Source organism: Haliotis asinina, chromosome 2 (assembly GCF_037392515.1).
Source record: "Haliotis asinina isolate JCU_RB_2024 chromosome 2, JCU_Hal_asi_v2, whole genome shotgun sequence".
Taxonomy (NCBI): Eukaryota; Metazoa; Mollusca; class Gastropoda; order Lepetellida; family Haliotidae; genus Haliotis; species Haliotis asinina.
Genome location: NC_090281.1, coordinates 86,614,516 through 86,632,253, shown reverse-complemented (window position 1 = coordinate 86,632,253; position 17,738 = coordinate 86,614,516). Strand labels below are relative to the sequence as shown.

The window sequence follows — 17,738 nt, the reverse complement described above, 5'->3', positions numbered from 1 at the left end:
AGCATTGTGGTTTAAGGCGGCCTTTTTGACACGTTGTAGGCCAGGCTCGGTTCACCTCATGTGTGATATGTGAGCCATTGTCTCTCACTCTCACTTCAGTAGCATGGAGGGAATATTGCTGACTGCGGAGTTAAATAACAAAACAACAATGTACCTTTAATATCGTTATTTTGTGAAACATATAATCCTACCGATGGTAATAGCTATAACAGTGATGATGATGACGAGTGAGTGAGTGAGTGGGTGAGTTTAGTTTTACGCCGCACTCAGCAATATTCCAGCCATGCTACTGAAGTGAGAGTGAGAGACAATGGCCCTGGACATTTGCGAGTCTGATGATGACGTTGATATATGTTGTTGTGTGTACCATAGTTATCGTCTACCGTTTATAAGTACATTTTTATTTTTTGCTGTTGTCCTTGGTGTCCTTAGACTCAGCGATGTCTTTGTAAACAATATCACTATCTGTAAACATAATTCTCTTATTCTTTTATTTTTATAACAAAGTTTAGCGTTTTTTACTTGGCGTATTTCCAATGTATTCGTTCTAATGCAGTCTGAAGCTGTCAGCATGACGAAAGTTTCCTTACTTGTCAGCCCCGGTAATTCGTCTACCGTGACGGGTGTCCATGCTGCAGTCTTTCTCTGTCGCCAACGTAACCAAATCCGTATAGCGAACAGGACATGGTGCACAATGCACCCTAAAACCGAACCATGCGGATAAACTGGAGATGGGCGTAGTCTGTATATATATTTTAGGATATATCCCTTTGTGACTAAAATATACAAACAAACATCTCACACAACCGTCATGCCCAGGGAAGCGTAGATAGACCGTCCTTTCAACTCCGTCAATTACGTTTGAATGTTTGAAACAACTCCAGTACAAGTCTGCTGTATCTAGGTCTGTGATGTTTGTTGTATAGACTAAGTTATTAACCCTTTGTGGTATAAACTTCTCCATTGCCATATCTGAAATCGATCACTCATGTTTATCTCTTGCGCTGTTTCGCTGCAACAAACCAACCCCGAATCGTCTTGCGTGGACCTTTCTCTTTTCTTACACATGCATTCTCTTTAACGTTAAAACAATCGGAACGGTTTCGTAAGATAACTTTATCAATAACCATAAGCACACAAATTCTGAATCATTAACCCGTGTTGTACGTTTTGAAAAAGCCTGGGGATTTATATTCAGACGCCCACCACTACTGGTAAGTAAATATGCGGGTGTCGTTCTGGAAGACAGACAAACATAACATAAGGAGCATTTAATGGAAGCATATAGGGATATCACACTCGGTATCTCAACGACTACCGGTTCTATATTGTCGTGCTTCCCGGATATGGCAACATGAAAATAGGTGCAAAGGTACATACATCCTTTCAAGGTATATATGTCCATAGCTGCGGTGTTTATATGTTATTGTGTAAACAGAAAGAGGCGAGGGGTATATTGATCACTATATCTAGCGCCGAGTTCAAACAGCACGTTTTTTGACCGTCTTGTCTATTGTCTGATCTGGATGTATTGATATTTTACATACACCCAATTTTGCTATAAATACACAAGTCAGACAGAATTTAATAAGTCAATACTGTATAGAAGTGTGTTTACCCAATGACTAACACTTTTAAACAAGTTATACCCCCTACGTAACTCCCACTAAACAAACGGAAGGCTCCTTATTTGTGAGGCGACCTTGGCAGTGTGTGGAGCTCTCCAGAAGAGTCCCGAGTGTAAAGGTTGCTCCTCAGGAAAGGAACAGGCTTCAACTCGAGCTTTCTTTGAAATAGTCACGGTGAATATACACATGACCTACATATCAACGTGCGATAAGGGTGCTGTCAACAAATATCCATCCGGGTCATGCCTTGTTATTTCATTGTTGGGTAGCTTGGCGACCCGGTTTAAATTTTCCGGTTTCTACAATGTGGCTTGTCATCCGATACAAGTTACCAAAGGGGCCGTATACTAGCCACCATGTCGCAAGTTAAGGGTGACTTTTACGGTTGAATGTATAAAACTCATATTCACCTCTTTGGGAAGCATTTTAGAAGTTGTAAAGGTGGAGAGAAATCAAGTTCTGTGTATAGTCAACGTCTTGATTGCAATGAGTGCGACGTTTCGGCTTAGGTACTAACACCGTTATCACCGCCGAAACATCGCACTCATTAGTTGACTACCCACAGAACTTGGTTTTCCTTCGTATTCACCTCCTGGACGGAATAATGTTTTATGGTCGAATGACATTTTTATCTCGAGTGCTGTTAAAGGTGTTGTCATGGCTTCGAAAAAAGATTTTCACAACCTTGACCTTCAGTTGATTGCAAGAGTACGCGTCACCTTTAGTTAGCTGTTTGTAAGAGTACACTTCATTGGCAGGTAAATTTAGTTACTTTTCAAAGGAAACGTTGCAAACAGGACAAAACTACCTTTTGAGAAGTCATCTTCCGTTTTAATATCAATTTTTGTGAGTCAGCTTTTTGAAAAGAATGCATCATATGTTTTTATAAAAATAAGTTAAAATGATTTTGACACCATCCCTTATGGTAAAGATATCGTTGTTGAGCTTCACTTATTCGAATACTATGCTTGATAAGTAATCTTACAACATGTTTATATCACATTTCCTTCTCAGCGAGGGTGCTAGTACCCCAAGAGACTGACAGTTGATAACCAGGAACTGTCAATAATGCCCAAATACTTTTTAAATTTTAGTTTACATTCCTCTTTAAACTTCATGGCATTGCACAGTTTCACAATATCATCGGTATCTACATTTCAAAAGAACGATTGTGGATTTGTTTTTATCACTGCCGCATGCTGAAAACGTTTGTAGTATCGTGATGGTCTTGAAACAGTATAATACTATTGTGGCAGTATTGTAATGCTATTATGACATTATTGTAACAGCACTGTTGCAGTACAGTGACAACATTGTTACAGCATTATGACAGCATTGTTACAGCATTGTGACAGCATTGTTACAGTATTATATCAGCATTGTAACTGTATCATGACAGCATTGTTACAGTATTTCAACATTGTTACTGTATCATGAGAATATTGTTACAGTATTATAACAGTATTGCTACAGTATTATGACAGCATTGTTACAGTATTATAACAGCATTGTTCCAGTATTGTGACAGCATTGTTACAGTATTACGACAGTATTATTACAGTACTATAACAGCATTGCTACAGCATTATGACAGTATTGTAACACAAGTGTTTACGTAACAGTATTATGGCTGTTTTCTTACAGTATCGCTGTCACTGGAAAAGCAGTAGCCACTGGTTCCCGGGGCACTCACTCACTCAAAAGCGGAGCGTTTGCTTTTACTTTTATGGATCCATTACACCTGCACTGGTTAGGTATGAACCCAGCGACCCCTTCGTTCCCCTCAAACCCACCCAACACACACGCAAGCGTGTAGGTCTGTTTGAGGAGAAAGTGTCCCCATGAATTGCTAAGATATTAGTTGAGAAAGGTACTGTGGTTAATTTATATTCAGAGGCTAGATGTTCATGAATAACCTATACCCAAACACCTTTTCATCGATTAGAAATTGTCATACATCACAGAACAAGTTGTGTAACTGGTATTATCATTACAAACATGGTTGTTGACAGTTGGCGCGGAGGGGCGCACGGCACCAACTGAAATAGACAGGTGCATCGGATGCACGGGCATTTCGTGATAACTGCAGTGCACTGAGCACGAGTGAAAGTTCACTGTTCAGGCAAAAATGATGATGATGAAAGTATAGAATTTCTTTCGCGCTGAGACTGAACATGGGAGGCCGTTTTTAACTTTTATGTCATCGATAGGTATATGAAAAGTGCCTCCAAGGCATAGGATGTTTAAACATGGGCATTGAAATATAACACAGAAGAGAGTGAGTGAGTGATATTCCAGCTACATAGCGACGGTCTGTAAATAATCGAGTCTGGACCTGACAGCCAAGTGATCAACAGCATGCGCATCGATCAAATAGGAACTGGTGACCACCCGATTCCGTTAGACCCCTCTAGCTTACGACAAACATGGGTTGCTTCACGGGTATGGACGGTTAATGGGTAAGGTTTGTTCACCTCTTACAACAAGCATATTCGCCTTTTATTGCGAGGATGGGTTGCTGAAGACCTATTCTACCCCGAATCTTCACGGGTCTGCAGAAGAGAGAGAACGTCGTCGACACAGTGCATGTAGCGGGCATATCTAACGTAAACGCTGCTGATGCTAGTAAACGTCATGTATCTTAGCTAGCGTTGGTCGTGATGTTAGTGTTGGGAGTTGCGGTGGTGGCAGTTGCAGCCGGTGGTGTTTGTTGTCGTGGTTGTAGACATACGTAGTAAAAACTGGGTTCCCCCAAACAATTCCTTGCCACGAAGTCGGGTATTGCGTGCCATCGTTTCCGGGTTTGCAGGTTGTTTTTGTCATGATCAGTGGTAGTATGCTGTTAGTCACTAGATTGTCTGGTACAGACTTGGTTACGTAAGGATGGCCCTCTGACTGGCAGGGACATTGAAACGATGGTAAACACCAAAGAATAAAAGTAATATCTATATAATATTATAATGGATCCGATCCCCGGAGTGTCCATGTGGCTGTCCTTAGCGGTTTGTGTCTGTTTGTTGTTGGTATTTGATGTTTAACGATGCGGTGTCTCAGCTGCATGACGTTGCCAGAACGAAACAATCAAGTGAGAGTGACATGAAGACCTTCGATCTTCACAGGGGATATTAAGGCGCCAATCAACCCAGTGACTGAGTCTGACCTCACCATCACGGAAACAGCCAGCATGGGCTGCTGAAGACCCGGATGTTCTGGCTGTTGAGGCCGCAACTGACTAACAGCAAGTCTCTGAAATGAACATATTTTACAGCAAAAATCGGTCCATAATAAGATAAAAGTAATAGCAAAGATAATGAAAATGAGCCCTGAGACATTTCATTTCAGACTGGACTAGACGTGTTCTAGACTTGCATGGGCTGTCTCGGACATGTTTGTTTCAGGGTCTGTATGACAGACTAGCGAGGTGTGTTAGTTGACTAGCATAACTAGCGAGGTGTTAGTTGACTAGTACGACTAGCGAGGTGTTAGTTGGTTCTAATTTATGAAACAATAATTTTGCTTCAAAGAAGTTCCTGGAAATACATGATTCCTTGGTGTCGTTTTCAACCAGAAACCCAAGGCACTGAATAAGAATACTCATCGCCACACTTTCTGTTTGTCAAATAAATGGAGCCGTTTCCTGTGGTCTGTAGAACTGTTGTTCTGTGTCGTATATAATATATCCCCAGCGGCCCTTGTCCGAGTTGTAAAGGTGTCCGTATTATACAAGTCACTGGGATAGAGCATGCGTCGTGTCAGTGCCCAGTGTGACGTATAACAGTATGTATATTAAACAACGAGGAGCAACATGTTTGATGTATAAATTTAACCATTCTATCATATTACAATATCATTTAACAATTGATTGAAAACATCGGTGATATTCTGTCATATTACAGGTAACATCCGAAGCATCAAACATGTGATACCTGCTAGATGTTATCATTTGCATTTAAAAAAAAAAATCATTTATATGACCTTAACAATGATTGATTTTTCAAAAGCGATATATGCCCTAAGGTGTCGCATCTTCTCACCTGTACGAACAATAAACCCTTCTAAAACCAGCCAGGGTGGTGGGATAGTTTAGTGGTTACAGTGTTCACTCTTCACGCCGGGTTCGATTCCCCACATGGATACAATGTGTGAAGCTCATTTCTGATGTTCCCCCGCCGTGTTATTGCGGGAGCATTGCTAAAAGCGGCGTAAAACCATTCTCAATCATGACGTGACCTGTTAGTAAACCACAGGGTAAATAAGAATGCCCTTGAAAGTTGAATATGACCCGGACTATTTGACTATTACGTTGAAAAAAAATAGTTATAACTATTTACTTTAGGATATACATATCCACGCAACTAGTACATACTCAAGGCGCAACACAAAAAGATAAGACTCAAGAGAACTCTGAAATACATTACAATCAAATAACAACTTGTTTGTTTCACTTTAAGACACCATAAAACATGGGTGTGGGCATGCTTTCCACTACAAAGTAACTTTTAGAACATACGTGTCTGTTTCAGCATATGCGTATTGGAACACATTTGGATGCATACTGAACTGCAAAAGAAACGCATGTCTGCTTTTTGTCACGTTATCACGAACGTTCCATAAATATGAAAGCTTATACTTACGAGATTTCATTTTTTCAAACTTGCGTTTCTTTTGTTGTTCAGTATATGATTTGTATAGCGTGTGTTGGCCGGGTTTTATGAAAAAACTTATTTTCACCGTGATTTTAAAGTTGTTAGGACACAGCGTTACACTTTCATAGATTTAAGTTCCTAGAAACGTGACCTTCACGTGTTGGAACGCACCGAGCTACCTTGTGAACGGAGACTTGGGGTGCGCAGTGCCGCCATGTAGGTAGATAATGAGGATCAGCTGATCAGCTGACAACTTGTTATAGATATATCTGGTTGAGGAAGACTAATATGACCAATACACAGGATCAAATTCCGGAGTGGCATGTTTTAAGCCTATTTATTTCCGTGTTGTGTATGGGTCGTCTCCCCTCCTTATGCCACTGACGTCATGAATAGGAGGAAAAGTAAGGTCAACAAAAGGAAGTCCGGATTGAGAGAATACTGGAAACTGCAGAAGGCTGTTGTAAAACAACCATATTTTTTGTTTATCGAAATTCGTGGCAAAATGTAATAACTTATATAAGCCGAGTTTACATGCACCCAAATACCCCCATGGTGTATTTGTCCCGGTGGTATATTTGCCCCCATGAGGGTATTTTAATATGTAAACGCATATACCCTCCGGATGTACGTTTTGCCCTTACTCCAGAGGTAGGGCAAATCATTTAGCTACGGGGCATATTACTGACACCTTACAGCGTTAATCTGTTTGTTTGCTAGCCGTCACTGGATCAGACAATTATTGTCTTTCCATCTCAATTCCAGGATTTCTGACAGTACGTCTTGTTGTAATAGATGACGTTCCAATCAAAAGTGTTGGGCTTCCTACTTTCGTAAATTGGTGAGGGAAACCAACGATTATGTCATTGTTCAGTTAGAAAGTTGGATGACATTCATGATTGAATGCTTCTCATGTACAGTTCAAGTTGGGAGATCGCATTCTGAATGTTGATGGGTTCAGCGCTGATATACAGCTGTTGGTCATCTGCATAACCGTTGAAGAGAAGAGAATATTTTCGTATTAGGATTCCGAGTGGGTGGGTGCAAATGGAGAAAAGGACAGGGCCAAGGACCGAACCCTGTAGAACACCACACGTAAAGTCAGTAGAGTGAGAATGAACATTGTGCACAGACATCGCCTTTTCGGAATTCCACTCTATAGTCTTAAATGTAGACAGCAGTAAACCTGTATCTATCATGACACACTGCCTGCATGATTGTGGACTACCACCCTTTCCTGTTGACGAAGTAGGCATGATACAGTGATGGAGCGTTGATAACAATATGTGTCATCCGTAGCTCAGTTTTAATCGGCACGTTTAAGCTATCCTCTTGTAACACCTTTAACCGACCACTAAAAAACCGTCTCCACAAACATCACTTCACATATGGCTTCACAGTCGTCGTGGACGCAGATGCAGACTGTGAGACGGGCAATGCCAAAGCTGTTCCCAACAGTCCTGTTGCCAGAAAGTAGATGGCTGGAGCGACACAGTCTTCAGTCGTCAAAGCCTGTCTGATCTGTGATGAATGCTGAAGTCTCTCTGACCAGTGATGAATGCTGAAGGCGCTGGCAAATAGTGTTAAAAACATCCTAGGTCATCCTGAAGTTTTGAAGTCATTGCTGATTGTCGATGTTCCTTGAACTTCGTGCCACCAGCATCTGCTTTGCGATCTCATTCAGGTGGATTGTCCCCGTACAAATTATGATTCAACAGCAAGAATAATGGCCTGGATAAACGTAACTCTCTCGCGACGTTTCATAATCTGCCCATTGCTATGATTAGAGTGACAGAGAATGCGAATAGTAACTGAAATATTCCAGATCAGTGGGTGTATGTAAACGCAACCAAAATGTATACCCCTAGGGGTATTTTATGCATGTAAACACGGATTTTTCAATTAAATCAGTTCGAATGATATCAAAAATACATCTGTCGGAAGTGTGCGTTGTAAAAACAACTACGTGATTCCATAGTTATTGCGTTTTGATACACACGCATTTTCACTCACAGTGGACCATGACATACTTTCTACAGAATATCCAACTCGTCCACTGAATGATTGTTTCTAGAAACCCCGAGGCAAAATCCATTTTTCACGAATTTTGGTGTTAATTTGAAAATCATCTCCCAGAATCTCAACGGCTGGCACAACATGTTTATCACCCATCTCACATGTCACACATCACGTCTGTATGTCACACATCAGGTCTGTATGTCACACATCACGTCTGTATGTCACACATCACGTCTGTATGCCACACATCACGTCTGTATGTCACACATCACGTCTGTATGTCACACATCACGTCTGTATGTCACACATCACGTCTGTATGTCACACATCACGTCTGTATGCCACACATCACGTCTGTATGTCACACATCACGTCTGTATGCCACACATCACGTCTGTATGTCACACATCACGTATGTATGCCACATATCACAGAAACAGGTGATGAAAAGAAATTAAGGACAATGACAATTTATTCCTTTCCTTTCGAAATGTTTCATCTGCATGGATTTATATATTTATAATTTACCAATTCTCATATGCAATGACATTGGATGACGGTATGCTCGCAGAATGAAATATCCCCTACTTTTTACAAGGGTATATATACAATACAAAATGAGCTTAGGACAATTTATATTGCCAACCTTATTGGGGCTTTATTTCTAGGACCATTTTTCAGTGTTCGGATACATGGAGACGGCGTCACGCCTTATTTCTCTCCACTCCCTAGTTTAACAATGGCCTTATCGTGGTCACATTGTTTGATATGAGGAAACTATTTCACTTCAAGCAAACATCTGCTGCTGATGTTATCCTCATAGCCGATGGACGAGTTTTGTCAGGTCGGACGGTCGAGGAGGGAGCTCTGGGAGCGGAGGGTGGGGAGGGACTTGTTCAGGGGAGGGGCGGGGGAGACTTGTTTTGTTCATGCTTAATAATATGAACGGCGTTATCCGGTAACAAGAGATAGGAAGCGTGACCAACATTTCTCATTTCCTTATAGCTATTCATAGCCACAGCGCAATAACCATATTCATTACTCAGGCTCACACTGGTGTGTACTTTGTATTGTAGTCAATGCTTTTATTCACTCCCGGTTTATCAGATTGTGAATTTTAACATACCTTCAATAAATCTATGTCATTTGATTTTACCAGGACGAAAATGGGTAAAACAAGTTAACAGCATTAATTAAACACAACATACACAAACGTACTTCCAACATGAAATCCGATACGAACATTGATTGGACTTCATTTATCAATAATGTGCTTGTGTTAAGTGATAATATCAGATATGTTTCATGCATATACACGCTGAGTCCTATCCTTGTGTCAAGCAGTGTCGCGTCACCTGGACATATCGGTAACGCACTTAACTGACACCCGATAACAATATTGGCCATCCTTTAATCTATCTCACGTCTTGTCTCCATGGTACTTAATGTGGTGACAGGATAATGTGAAAGAAAGGCAATGTCTGATTATTTACCAATGTGACAGGAATGTCGAAATACTGAAAGACAATCCAACTTTCATAATATCAACTCTTGATGCAGTGAGTGAGTACGGTTAAGCGTAACTTAAGCTGCAATATTCCGGCATGACAGGGGACAGCAGAAATTGGCTTCACAGAATGTGACCAAGAGGGGAATCGAACTTGGGTCTTCGGCTTGATTAGCGGACGTTTTAACCACCAGACTACCCCAAGACTCCGGATATATATGATGCATCGTTACATGGTTGTAATGTCAATAGCAATGCCACCTTTAGGTTCACCAGTTCGTTTTTTGTCCCAATGCCATGCAAAGAACCCGTGTCTTCAGCGTTAAGCTTTACCAGTGTAGTCTACCCCGTCGCCCCAACTCTTGATATAAGGCAGTCAGTGAAGCAGTGCCTTGTTCATGTGTTTAACCATCTTAGAATCGGTCTTCAGCAACCCATACTTGTCTTAAGGAAAGACTTACAGGATCGGGTGGCCAGACTCGCTGACTTGGTTGACACATTTCATTGTATCCTGCTTGCTTAGATCGGTGTTGATAATGTTGATCACCTGAATGTCTGGTCCCGATGGGAATACCTACAGACCGTCGCCACATAGCGGGAATAGCGTTAAACAAACAAACAAACAAACAAACAAACAAACAAACATCATGTGTTTACTATCTTCGGATACAGCTTAAAGTAGGGCCTCATATATATTTAAAAAGCAAAAGAAAGGCAAATCTGTTTTATTGTCATAAGACATAAACATGAACGCTTGCTTTCATGATATTTTATTTTTTCGAAATTTGCTTTTCTTTTGCGGTTACATGCTTTGCTGAACAGTTGCTCTGACCATTGTGCGAGCGTTGTTTACTGTACATGGAAATATTTGATCACAATGGTTATATCTCTCACAGATTATCGCGGAAAACCAGAATGTTAGACTGTGAGAATACAAACAAGATGTTTAGAACAAAGTCAGGAATGCCTGTTTCCAATCTTCCTGTGTATCGTCTTCCAAAACATGACCACACAGCCGGTTATTAAATAAAACTATAATATAAAATTCAAAGCGTCGATGACGGAGAATAAGGAATCTCTAACATCCACACAGGCACACTAACGCTTATGTGAGATAAAAACCGCAGCCAACGTGCATGAATGAACCACTTGTGTCTTATTTTGGGGGTATTGTTAGACCAATTCGTAACATTTATAGCAATAGATTTAGATTCTGGAATATACACTTATAATGATGTTATTTATACACATCATAGGAAATTGCAACTTAAATAAAATAAAATACGCACTTTGGGGGTAAATTATTAGAGGAAGCGGAAACAATGGAAACATTGAGAAACGTTAATAATGAGTACTTTTATGTATTTTAAACGTGCACCGAAAATGTAAACGCTAATAAGGTTCCGTCATACTTACTTCGAAATGACAGGAATCAGTGAGAAGCAGCCAGAAAAGAATATTTCCAAAATTCGAACGGTTTTACCGCATTCGGGAGATTGTCAAAATAAACAAGTGTTTTCAAGCTTTGTAAGAATGCGACTCCGAAGAATGCTACATGGCGTTTCAGTGACAGGTGACCACGTTTTCATGCGATGTTCTGATGATGTCAGGGCGTTCGGGACGTTCTGGCTGTATTCCTGATGTATTTGAGGGTACATTCGAACTGTATTCCAACTACCATCGATATATTCCGATACATTTTAAGATTATTCCACTTGAAGTCCTGCAGCATTCCACTCATTCGAGGCACATTCGAGACATTCTGACATGGTTTAAAACGGCTTGCCTTTTATGTTCTCCCTCGAGTATGTTCAGAGTACTTGCAGTGAAAATACTTAGAATGCAGTGTGTGAGTGGCGGTGCTATCGGTTTGGGGGGACATGTTTAACCTTTTGTCCCCCACAATGTGATAGTATTGATTTTCAGTGATCCATTCGTGTTTGTTTCATTGCTGTCTTGTTTGAAACCTAATTGAATCAATTTCGGCGGTACCAGGGCCTGCCAGTTGTCTTCTTGAGTATTTATATGAGTCAAGCACTCTTTAGTGGGGGCTTTACGATAATTTGTTTCAGCCCAAACAGTAGCTGAGAGTGAAAGAGTGAGTTGTGTTTTACACCGCTATTTTCACTATACCAGCAGTATACACAGCGGGGTTACCAGAAATGGGCCCCACACATTGTGCCCATGTTAGACTAAGTAGGGATCGAACCCGGGCCTTCGGCGTGACGAGCGAGCGTTTACGCCGTTTTGGCAATATTTCATCAATAACAATGCGGGGGAAGCCAGAAAAGGGATTCATTGTACCAATGTCGGGAATCGAAGCATGATGTACGAGCTGGCGCTTCAACCACAAGGCTATCCCACAGCCTTTGACATATATGACGTATCGTCACACGATTGTCACGTCAATAACAATGTCAGCTTTAACCTTTTACTTTTAAGTTCACCACAAATGCCATACATTTTGAAAACTGATTGAAACGAAAGCACAGCCTCCTGTGAGACCAAAATTCTTCGAAGCGTAATCTGTCCATTTACAACTTACTTTTTAAAATGCTAATAAGTTAGCGTTTTATGACCAGATGGAAGTGACAAATGCCCAAATGTGACAAGGTATAACATAAGAGTTGGGTTAAAAATTGGACTGCCAAAGAATAAGAAATTTCAATATTTTACTCTGTGACATAAAATGTGGAAACCCCGCTGTACAATGTGCTTCGTTATCTGACCCGAGTATGATGAATTTGTTTCCATCTAATCAGATATAAGATATTAATGTGTTCAAAAGTAATTTAAAGACCATGTTTAGTATCACTACCGCAGACCGCTTGGCGCTGAGATGTCTTCAGTCATCAAATCTACAATGACGCGTCTAAACAGCGGCTAGATCACAACACGTCTTTAAATTACACAAAGAACACATGTCTTTAAATTACACAAAGAACACGCCTTTAAATGACGCAGAGAGGTTGTAACTGCTTATTCGGGAATGAGAAGTCACTTTGTGTTATTCCCTTGCAATGGCATCACCAACCCAACCCCCACCCCCCCACCCCAAAAAAATATGTCTATTCGCTGAACGCTGATCTTTGATCCCTAAAGTCCTTGCAAACAAGATACAAACGTGTCATGTGATCAACCATAGCTTTCTTTTGATATTATCCATAAGAACTAAAATAATCATATTTGCAGTGTGTATGTGATTTATTCTGCCAGTTACTTGAATGTAGTCCTGACGATATGGAATGTGATACTCAAAATAAACAACTTTTCTCTCGTGTTAAGCAACCTCTTCGTTGGTTATTTGCCGAGTTTATCAGTCTAAGTAAACTTATCCTCAGTGCTTTTCGTTACACTCCACCACCGAGTCTAATGAAACCTTATGAGAGGTCGCGTCAGGTAACATTTGAGATTGACCAATCAGAACACAGCTTACCAAATCGCGAAAGTGGACATTCAGACATTCCTTTTGAACTAAGTATTTTTATCTCGAAAAGATTCGTACCCGAAAGATTCCGAATACTATTTAGCGTACGCTCGCTTCCGGGTGATGCACACGGCGCACGTTACAACCATGACAACGGTGAGTATACAATCCCTGAAAATGGTGTTTTGGGCAATATTCAAGGATGTCATCTTGCGGAAATATTGGCTAATGGTAACCATGTCAACAGAACCCCCAAAGCTAATATACAGCTGGTCAAATAATTGTGTTATATACAGGTTCTTGTTTGTGGAGAGATCTGTGTCGGTAACCTGAATATTTTGAAAGTCCCTCCGATCCCTAAATAGTAGCCGTTGTTTGATTGGTTAAATCTATTTAACCGTCTCGCGTTTGATTGGACGGTTATAAGTCGCTCAAAGGTTACCTGACGCGACCTTCTACTAGGTTTTGTTAGACTGAGTGGTGGAGCGTAACGAAATACACTGAGACTAAGTTTACTTAGACTGCCGAGTTTATCTGCGTGTCGCCATTATTAAATACCGTCTTTCGACAATAAAACAGTGTCTTTTTCACCGTTAATGGCTACATCCCAACACATCCTTGAATTCGTCAATGAGCATTAAGCGTTTTAGTAATGAAATAGAGAATCACGAGTAAAATCACCTTCACTGACGTCAGCGTTGCTGTCATGAAAGCAATATTCAGGGCCGTGACATGATTGATGTGAAATCACGCGCTACTCCACAACAGCAGCGGAAACACTGGATTATGTAAACAGATATCGGAGATATTTGAGGACCATCAAACAGGAAATGTGCACCTCACACGACTGCCTGACAGTCCACCACTGTAGCTTGGAAGTCGTTTACGTCCTCTTTCAAATACGACTTCGCAGCTGCGCCCAGTCCATCTGTCCGTAGACCTGTGTACATGTCCTATGACGTTATAATGTTACAGTGACCGTAGTGTTAAGGATACTTGATGGCTTGTTCTTGATTGCTGTCTCAGCAATATTCCAGCTATATGGCGGTGCTCTGTACCAGACAATCCAGTGATCAACAGCATGAACCTAGATGTACGCAAATGGTTTACGATGACACGCGTCTTGCATTTCCAGATAAACTATGGTTGATATACTAGTATATGTGATCAAATATTTTTTTAAGTTTCTGTGTACAGTGAGAACAATCACACAGTGGTAATATTAATTGTTTCAGAGATGTATATGACACCTTATTTACCCTGTATAAACACATGATGTTTTGTTGTTTTATTTAACGCCGCACTCCAGCTATCTAAGGCAACTGTTTGTAAATAATAGAGTCTGAACCAGACAATCCAGTGATTGACAGTATGAGCATCGATCCATGCAAATGGGATACGATGACATGTGTCAACTAAGTCAAAGATCCTGACCACCTGATCCTGACCACCTGATTCCGTTAGACGCCTCTTACGACAAGCATGGACTGATGAAGACCAGTTCGAACCCAGATCTTCACGGGTATATACGGTAAGGGTAATGGGTAAGGTTTGTTCACCAAAGTCAGTTAACCATAAAGATTGTTGTTTTCCTAATTGTTTTCATTACAATGGCCGACAGTCGAATCACTGAGATCACCAGAACGTCAAAACCACTCCATTACCATGGCAACGACGTACTTACACCTGTAATGTATGTCTGTAAGTTCATATCTGTCGTTTTCGGATAGGTCACAATTCGATAACGGGTAAGGACCTCTCGTCAGACTCGAATATGGACTAATTTATTTTATATGATGTATTATCATTCAGATACAAATACAGTGTTTACACTACATTGGCGATAGCTCAATCAAACCCCGAGTTTGATGTCACCGCTCGCCAGGCATGGAAGGTAAGCATTTCCGGGTTGGTATCGCCCGACCCTCGCCGAGGCACCCCCGGGCATGTCTATGACAGTGACAACACAGGCGCCGGCGTAGTTGTCACTGTGGAATGAGTGGGGGATGATGTATTAATGTATAAAAGCTTGTCACTGATGCGGAAACAAGCGGGATGAATCAGTGAGCCTAGAGGCTTGATGCTTGTGTTGGTCGGATGTAGTCAGAGTGGAAAACACACCCGCAGGCTCTCCATGGAAGACTTGATTGGGATGGAAATATTATAGAGGTATTGTTTTCCTTCTGTGCAAATTATTGTTCATCTGCACATATTTGCTGCCAGTCAGTATGAAGTTACGTGGCTCAGGGGTTGAAGTGCTGGCTTGTAGGTTGCCGGTGCTGGTTCTATTCCCACTGACAGTATGTGTAAAGCACAGTTAAAGAGACTGGCCATCGTGAAATGGTGGTAACATGGTTTATAAACTTTATAAACCCTTACTCTAATTTACATGCCCAATGATTATCACTCGCACAAAGAGAGGGTAGAAATTATATACAGAATGTCAACTCCTAGTCGGCTAGGCCTTGTTCTATTCCTGCAATACCTAGAATCAGGCAGGGTAACAACAAGTACCAATATTCTGTTACGTGTAATGCGTTGACGCCACCACCGTCTAATGGTGTGGTGCCACCACCGTCTAATGGTGTGACGCCACCAACGTCTAATGGTGTGACGTCACCAACGTCTAATGGTGTGGTGCGACCACCGTCTAATGGTGTGACGCCACCAACGTCTAATGGTGTGATGCAACCACGGTCTAATGGTGTGACGCCACCAACGTCTAATGGTGTGATGCAACCACGGTCTAATGGTGTGACGCCACCAACGTCTAATGGTGTGATGCAACCACGGTCTAATGGTGTGACACCACCAACGTCTAATGGTGTGATGCAACCACGGTCTAATGGTGTGACGCCACCAACGTCTAATGGTGTGATGCAACCACGGTCTAATGGTGTGACGCCACCAACGTCTAATGGTGTGATGCAACCACGGTCTAATGGTGTGACGTCACCAACGTCTAATGGTGTGACGTCACCAACGTCTAATGGTATGATACAACCAAGGAAGGCTGCAGCTGACCTTGCCTCTCCACCACTTCGCCCGAATACCCGGATGCAGACAGCTATCTGTGGTGAGAAACAGGAATAACACAATAACTGTTACAGCAAACAAACAAATATCGGTTCAAAAGTGCACTTGACATCCTGTTTGAAAGCAGCCACATGCCCCCTCCCCCTCTACCACCTTCTCTCATTCAACACCCACTCATACTAATACCCCAATGAATCCTCCTCCCACAAATATTTGCAATCGCCCCGGTTATCTGACGTAACATGTGTTACCGACTCTTCCTTTGTTGTGTTTAAACACAGGTGCTGTCACCTGTACTGATTGTTTTGCTGTCCCTGTGAGACGGACATGGCACGGGATGTAGGGCCCTACCCTCCAGAACAGGAGTGGAGATTATACGACGTTCCTTGTTTGCAGGGTTATCTGCAACTATTCATATTATCCCAGGCTGTTATAACTACCAGTTGACAGAAACCGGGTACATTGCTTCTAGACACACAGGCGTTGACCTACAGGGGTGGTCAGACAATGGCTGTTTAAAACACGTTAAAAGTTATGGTTTGTACCAGACACCTTTCTTGAAGGTTGGTACATAATAAGCAACATCTGTGTCCAAATTAATAATTTTGACCATACTTACCACGTCTATAGGAATCCCCACTGAAACGTTCCTTGGTGACACGTGGTCCTGTGCATAGAGTTCAGGTCACAAATCACGTGAATTACATAATGACGTATAGAAAGCGGTCAGATGTAACACATGCTATATTTGGGATAACATTTTCTTAGCAAAGTAAAGATTCTATTACTTTTGTTGAGTTGAATCCCATCCAAATTCGAACCCACACCCTCTGAGTCAGCACCTAATCGTCGGCATACAAAGTCAAGTCGACGTCTATCCCGCCCACGCCACCACTGATGGAATTCGCGGTGGCGTGACTCTGGCTCTAAGGGTCTGGGTTCGAATCATCTTCAGTATCTGTTCTCGCTAGTTTACTGATAATCTTTGAATTTTGACGTGTTCATTTAACAGGTATACCACTAACAATCTTAGTCGACTGTGTTTCTACAAAATCACGGTTTCCGTTGTATTCCACGCACAGCTTCGTAGATGCTAACTGTGGTGTTTGGGCCACACGTGCACTGCACTTTTAAGTCACAATCGAGGCGTCTGTATTGGGTAAAATTCCAGGTGTATACTTCTTTTTGTACGTCCGACCTCTAAGGTAATACGCCACAGCTTCCCCTGACGTTCTGGACGATGGTTTGACGTTTTGAATAATGGTGTCCCACGTTACTCTTGCTTTGGGATGTGCTTGACTCATTTCACATGGGCAATACTTGTGTCATAGTGGTTTCTGTTGTCTCAGGTGACGTATCACAATTTCTTTAGTCATTTCTATGGCCATTGTTTCTCCCAATGTCCGAAAAACTGGCGCTTTAGTTCTCCATGTACCGAGAAACTGAGTGAACATGTTTTGAGAAGTAGTGGAACT

At 41.6% G+C, this 17,738-nt stretch overlaps 1 protein-coding gene across 1 annotated transcript; it reads left to right on the top strand.

The window, feature by feature from the left end:
• Positions 1–14,837: 14,837 nt before the first annotated feature.
• LOC137272068 (splicing factor 3A subunit 2-like) lies at positions 14,838–16,320 on the top strand. Its single transcript, XM_067804436.1, has 2 exons — positions 14,838–14,920; positions 15,717–16,320. The coding sequence occupies exons 1-2, from the start codon at positions 14,838–14,840 to the stop codon at positions 16,318–16,320; spliced, it is 687 nt and encodes a 228-aa protein (XP_067660537.1).
• The last annotated feature ends 1,418 nt before the right edge of the window (positions 16,321–17,738 follow it).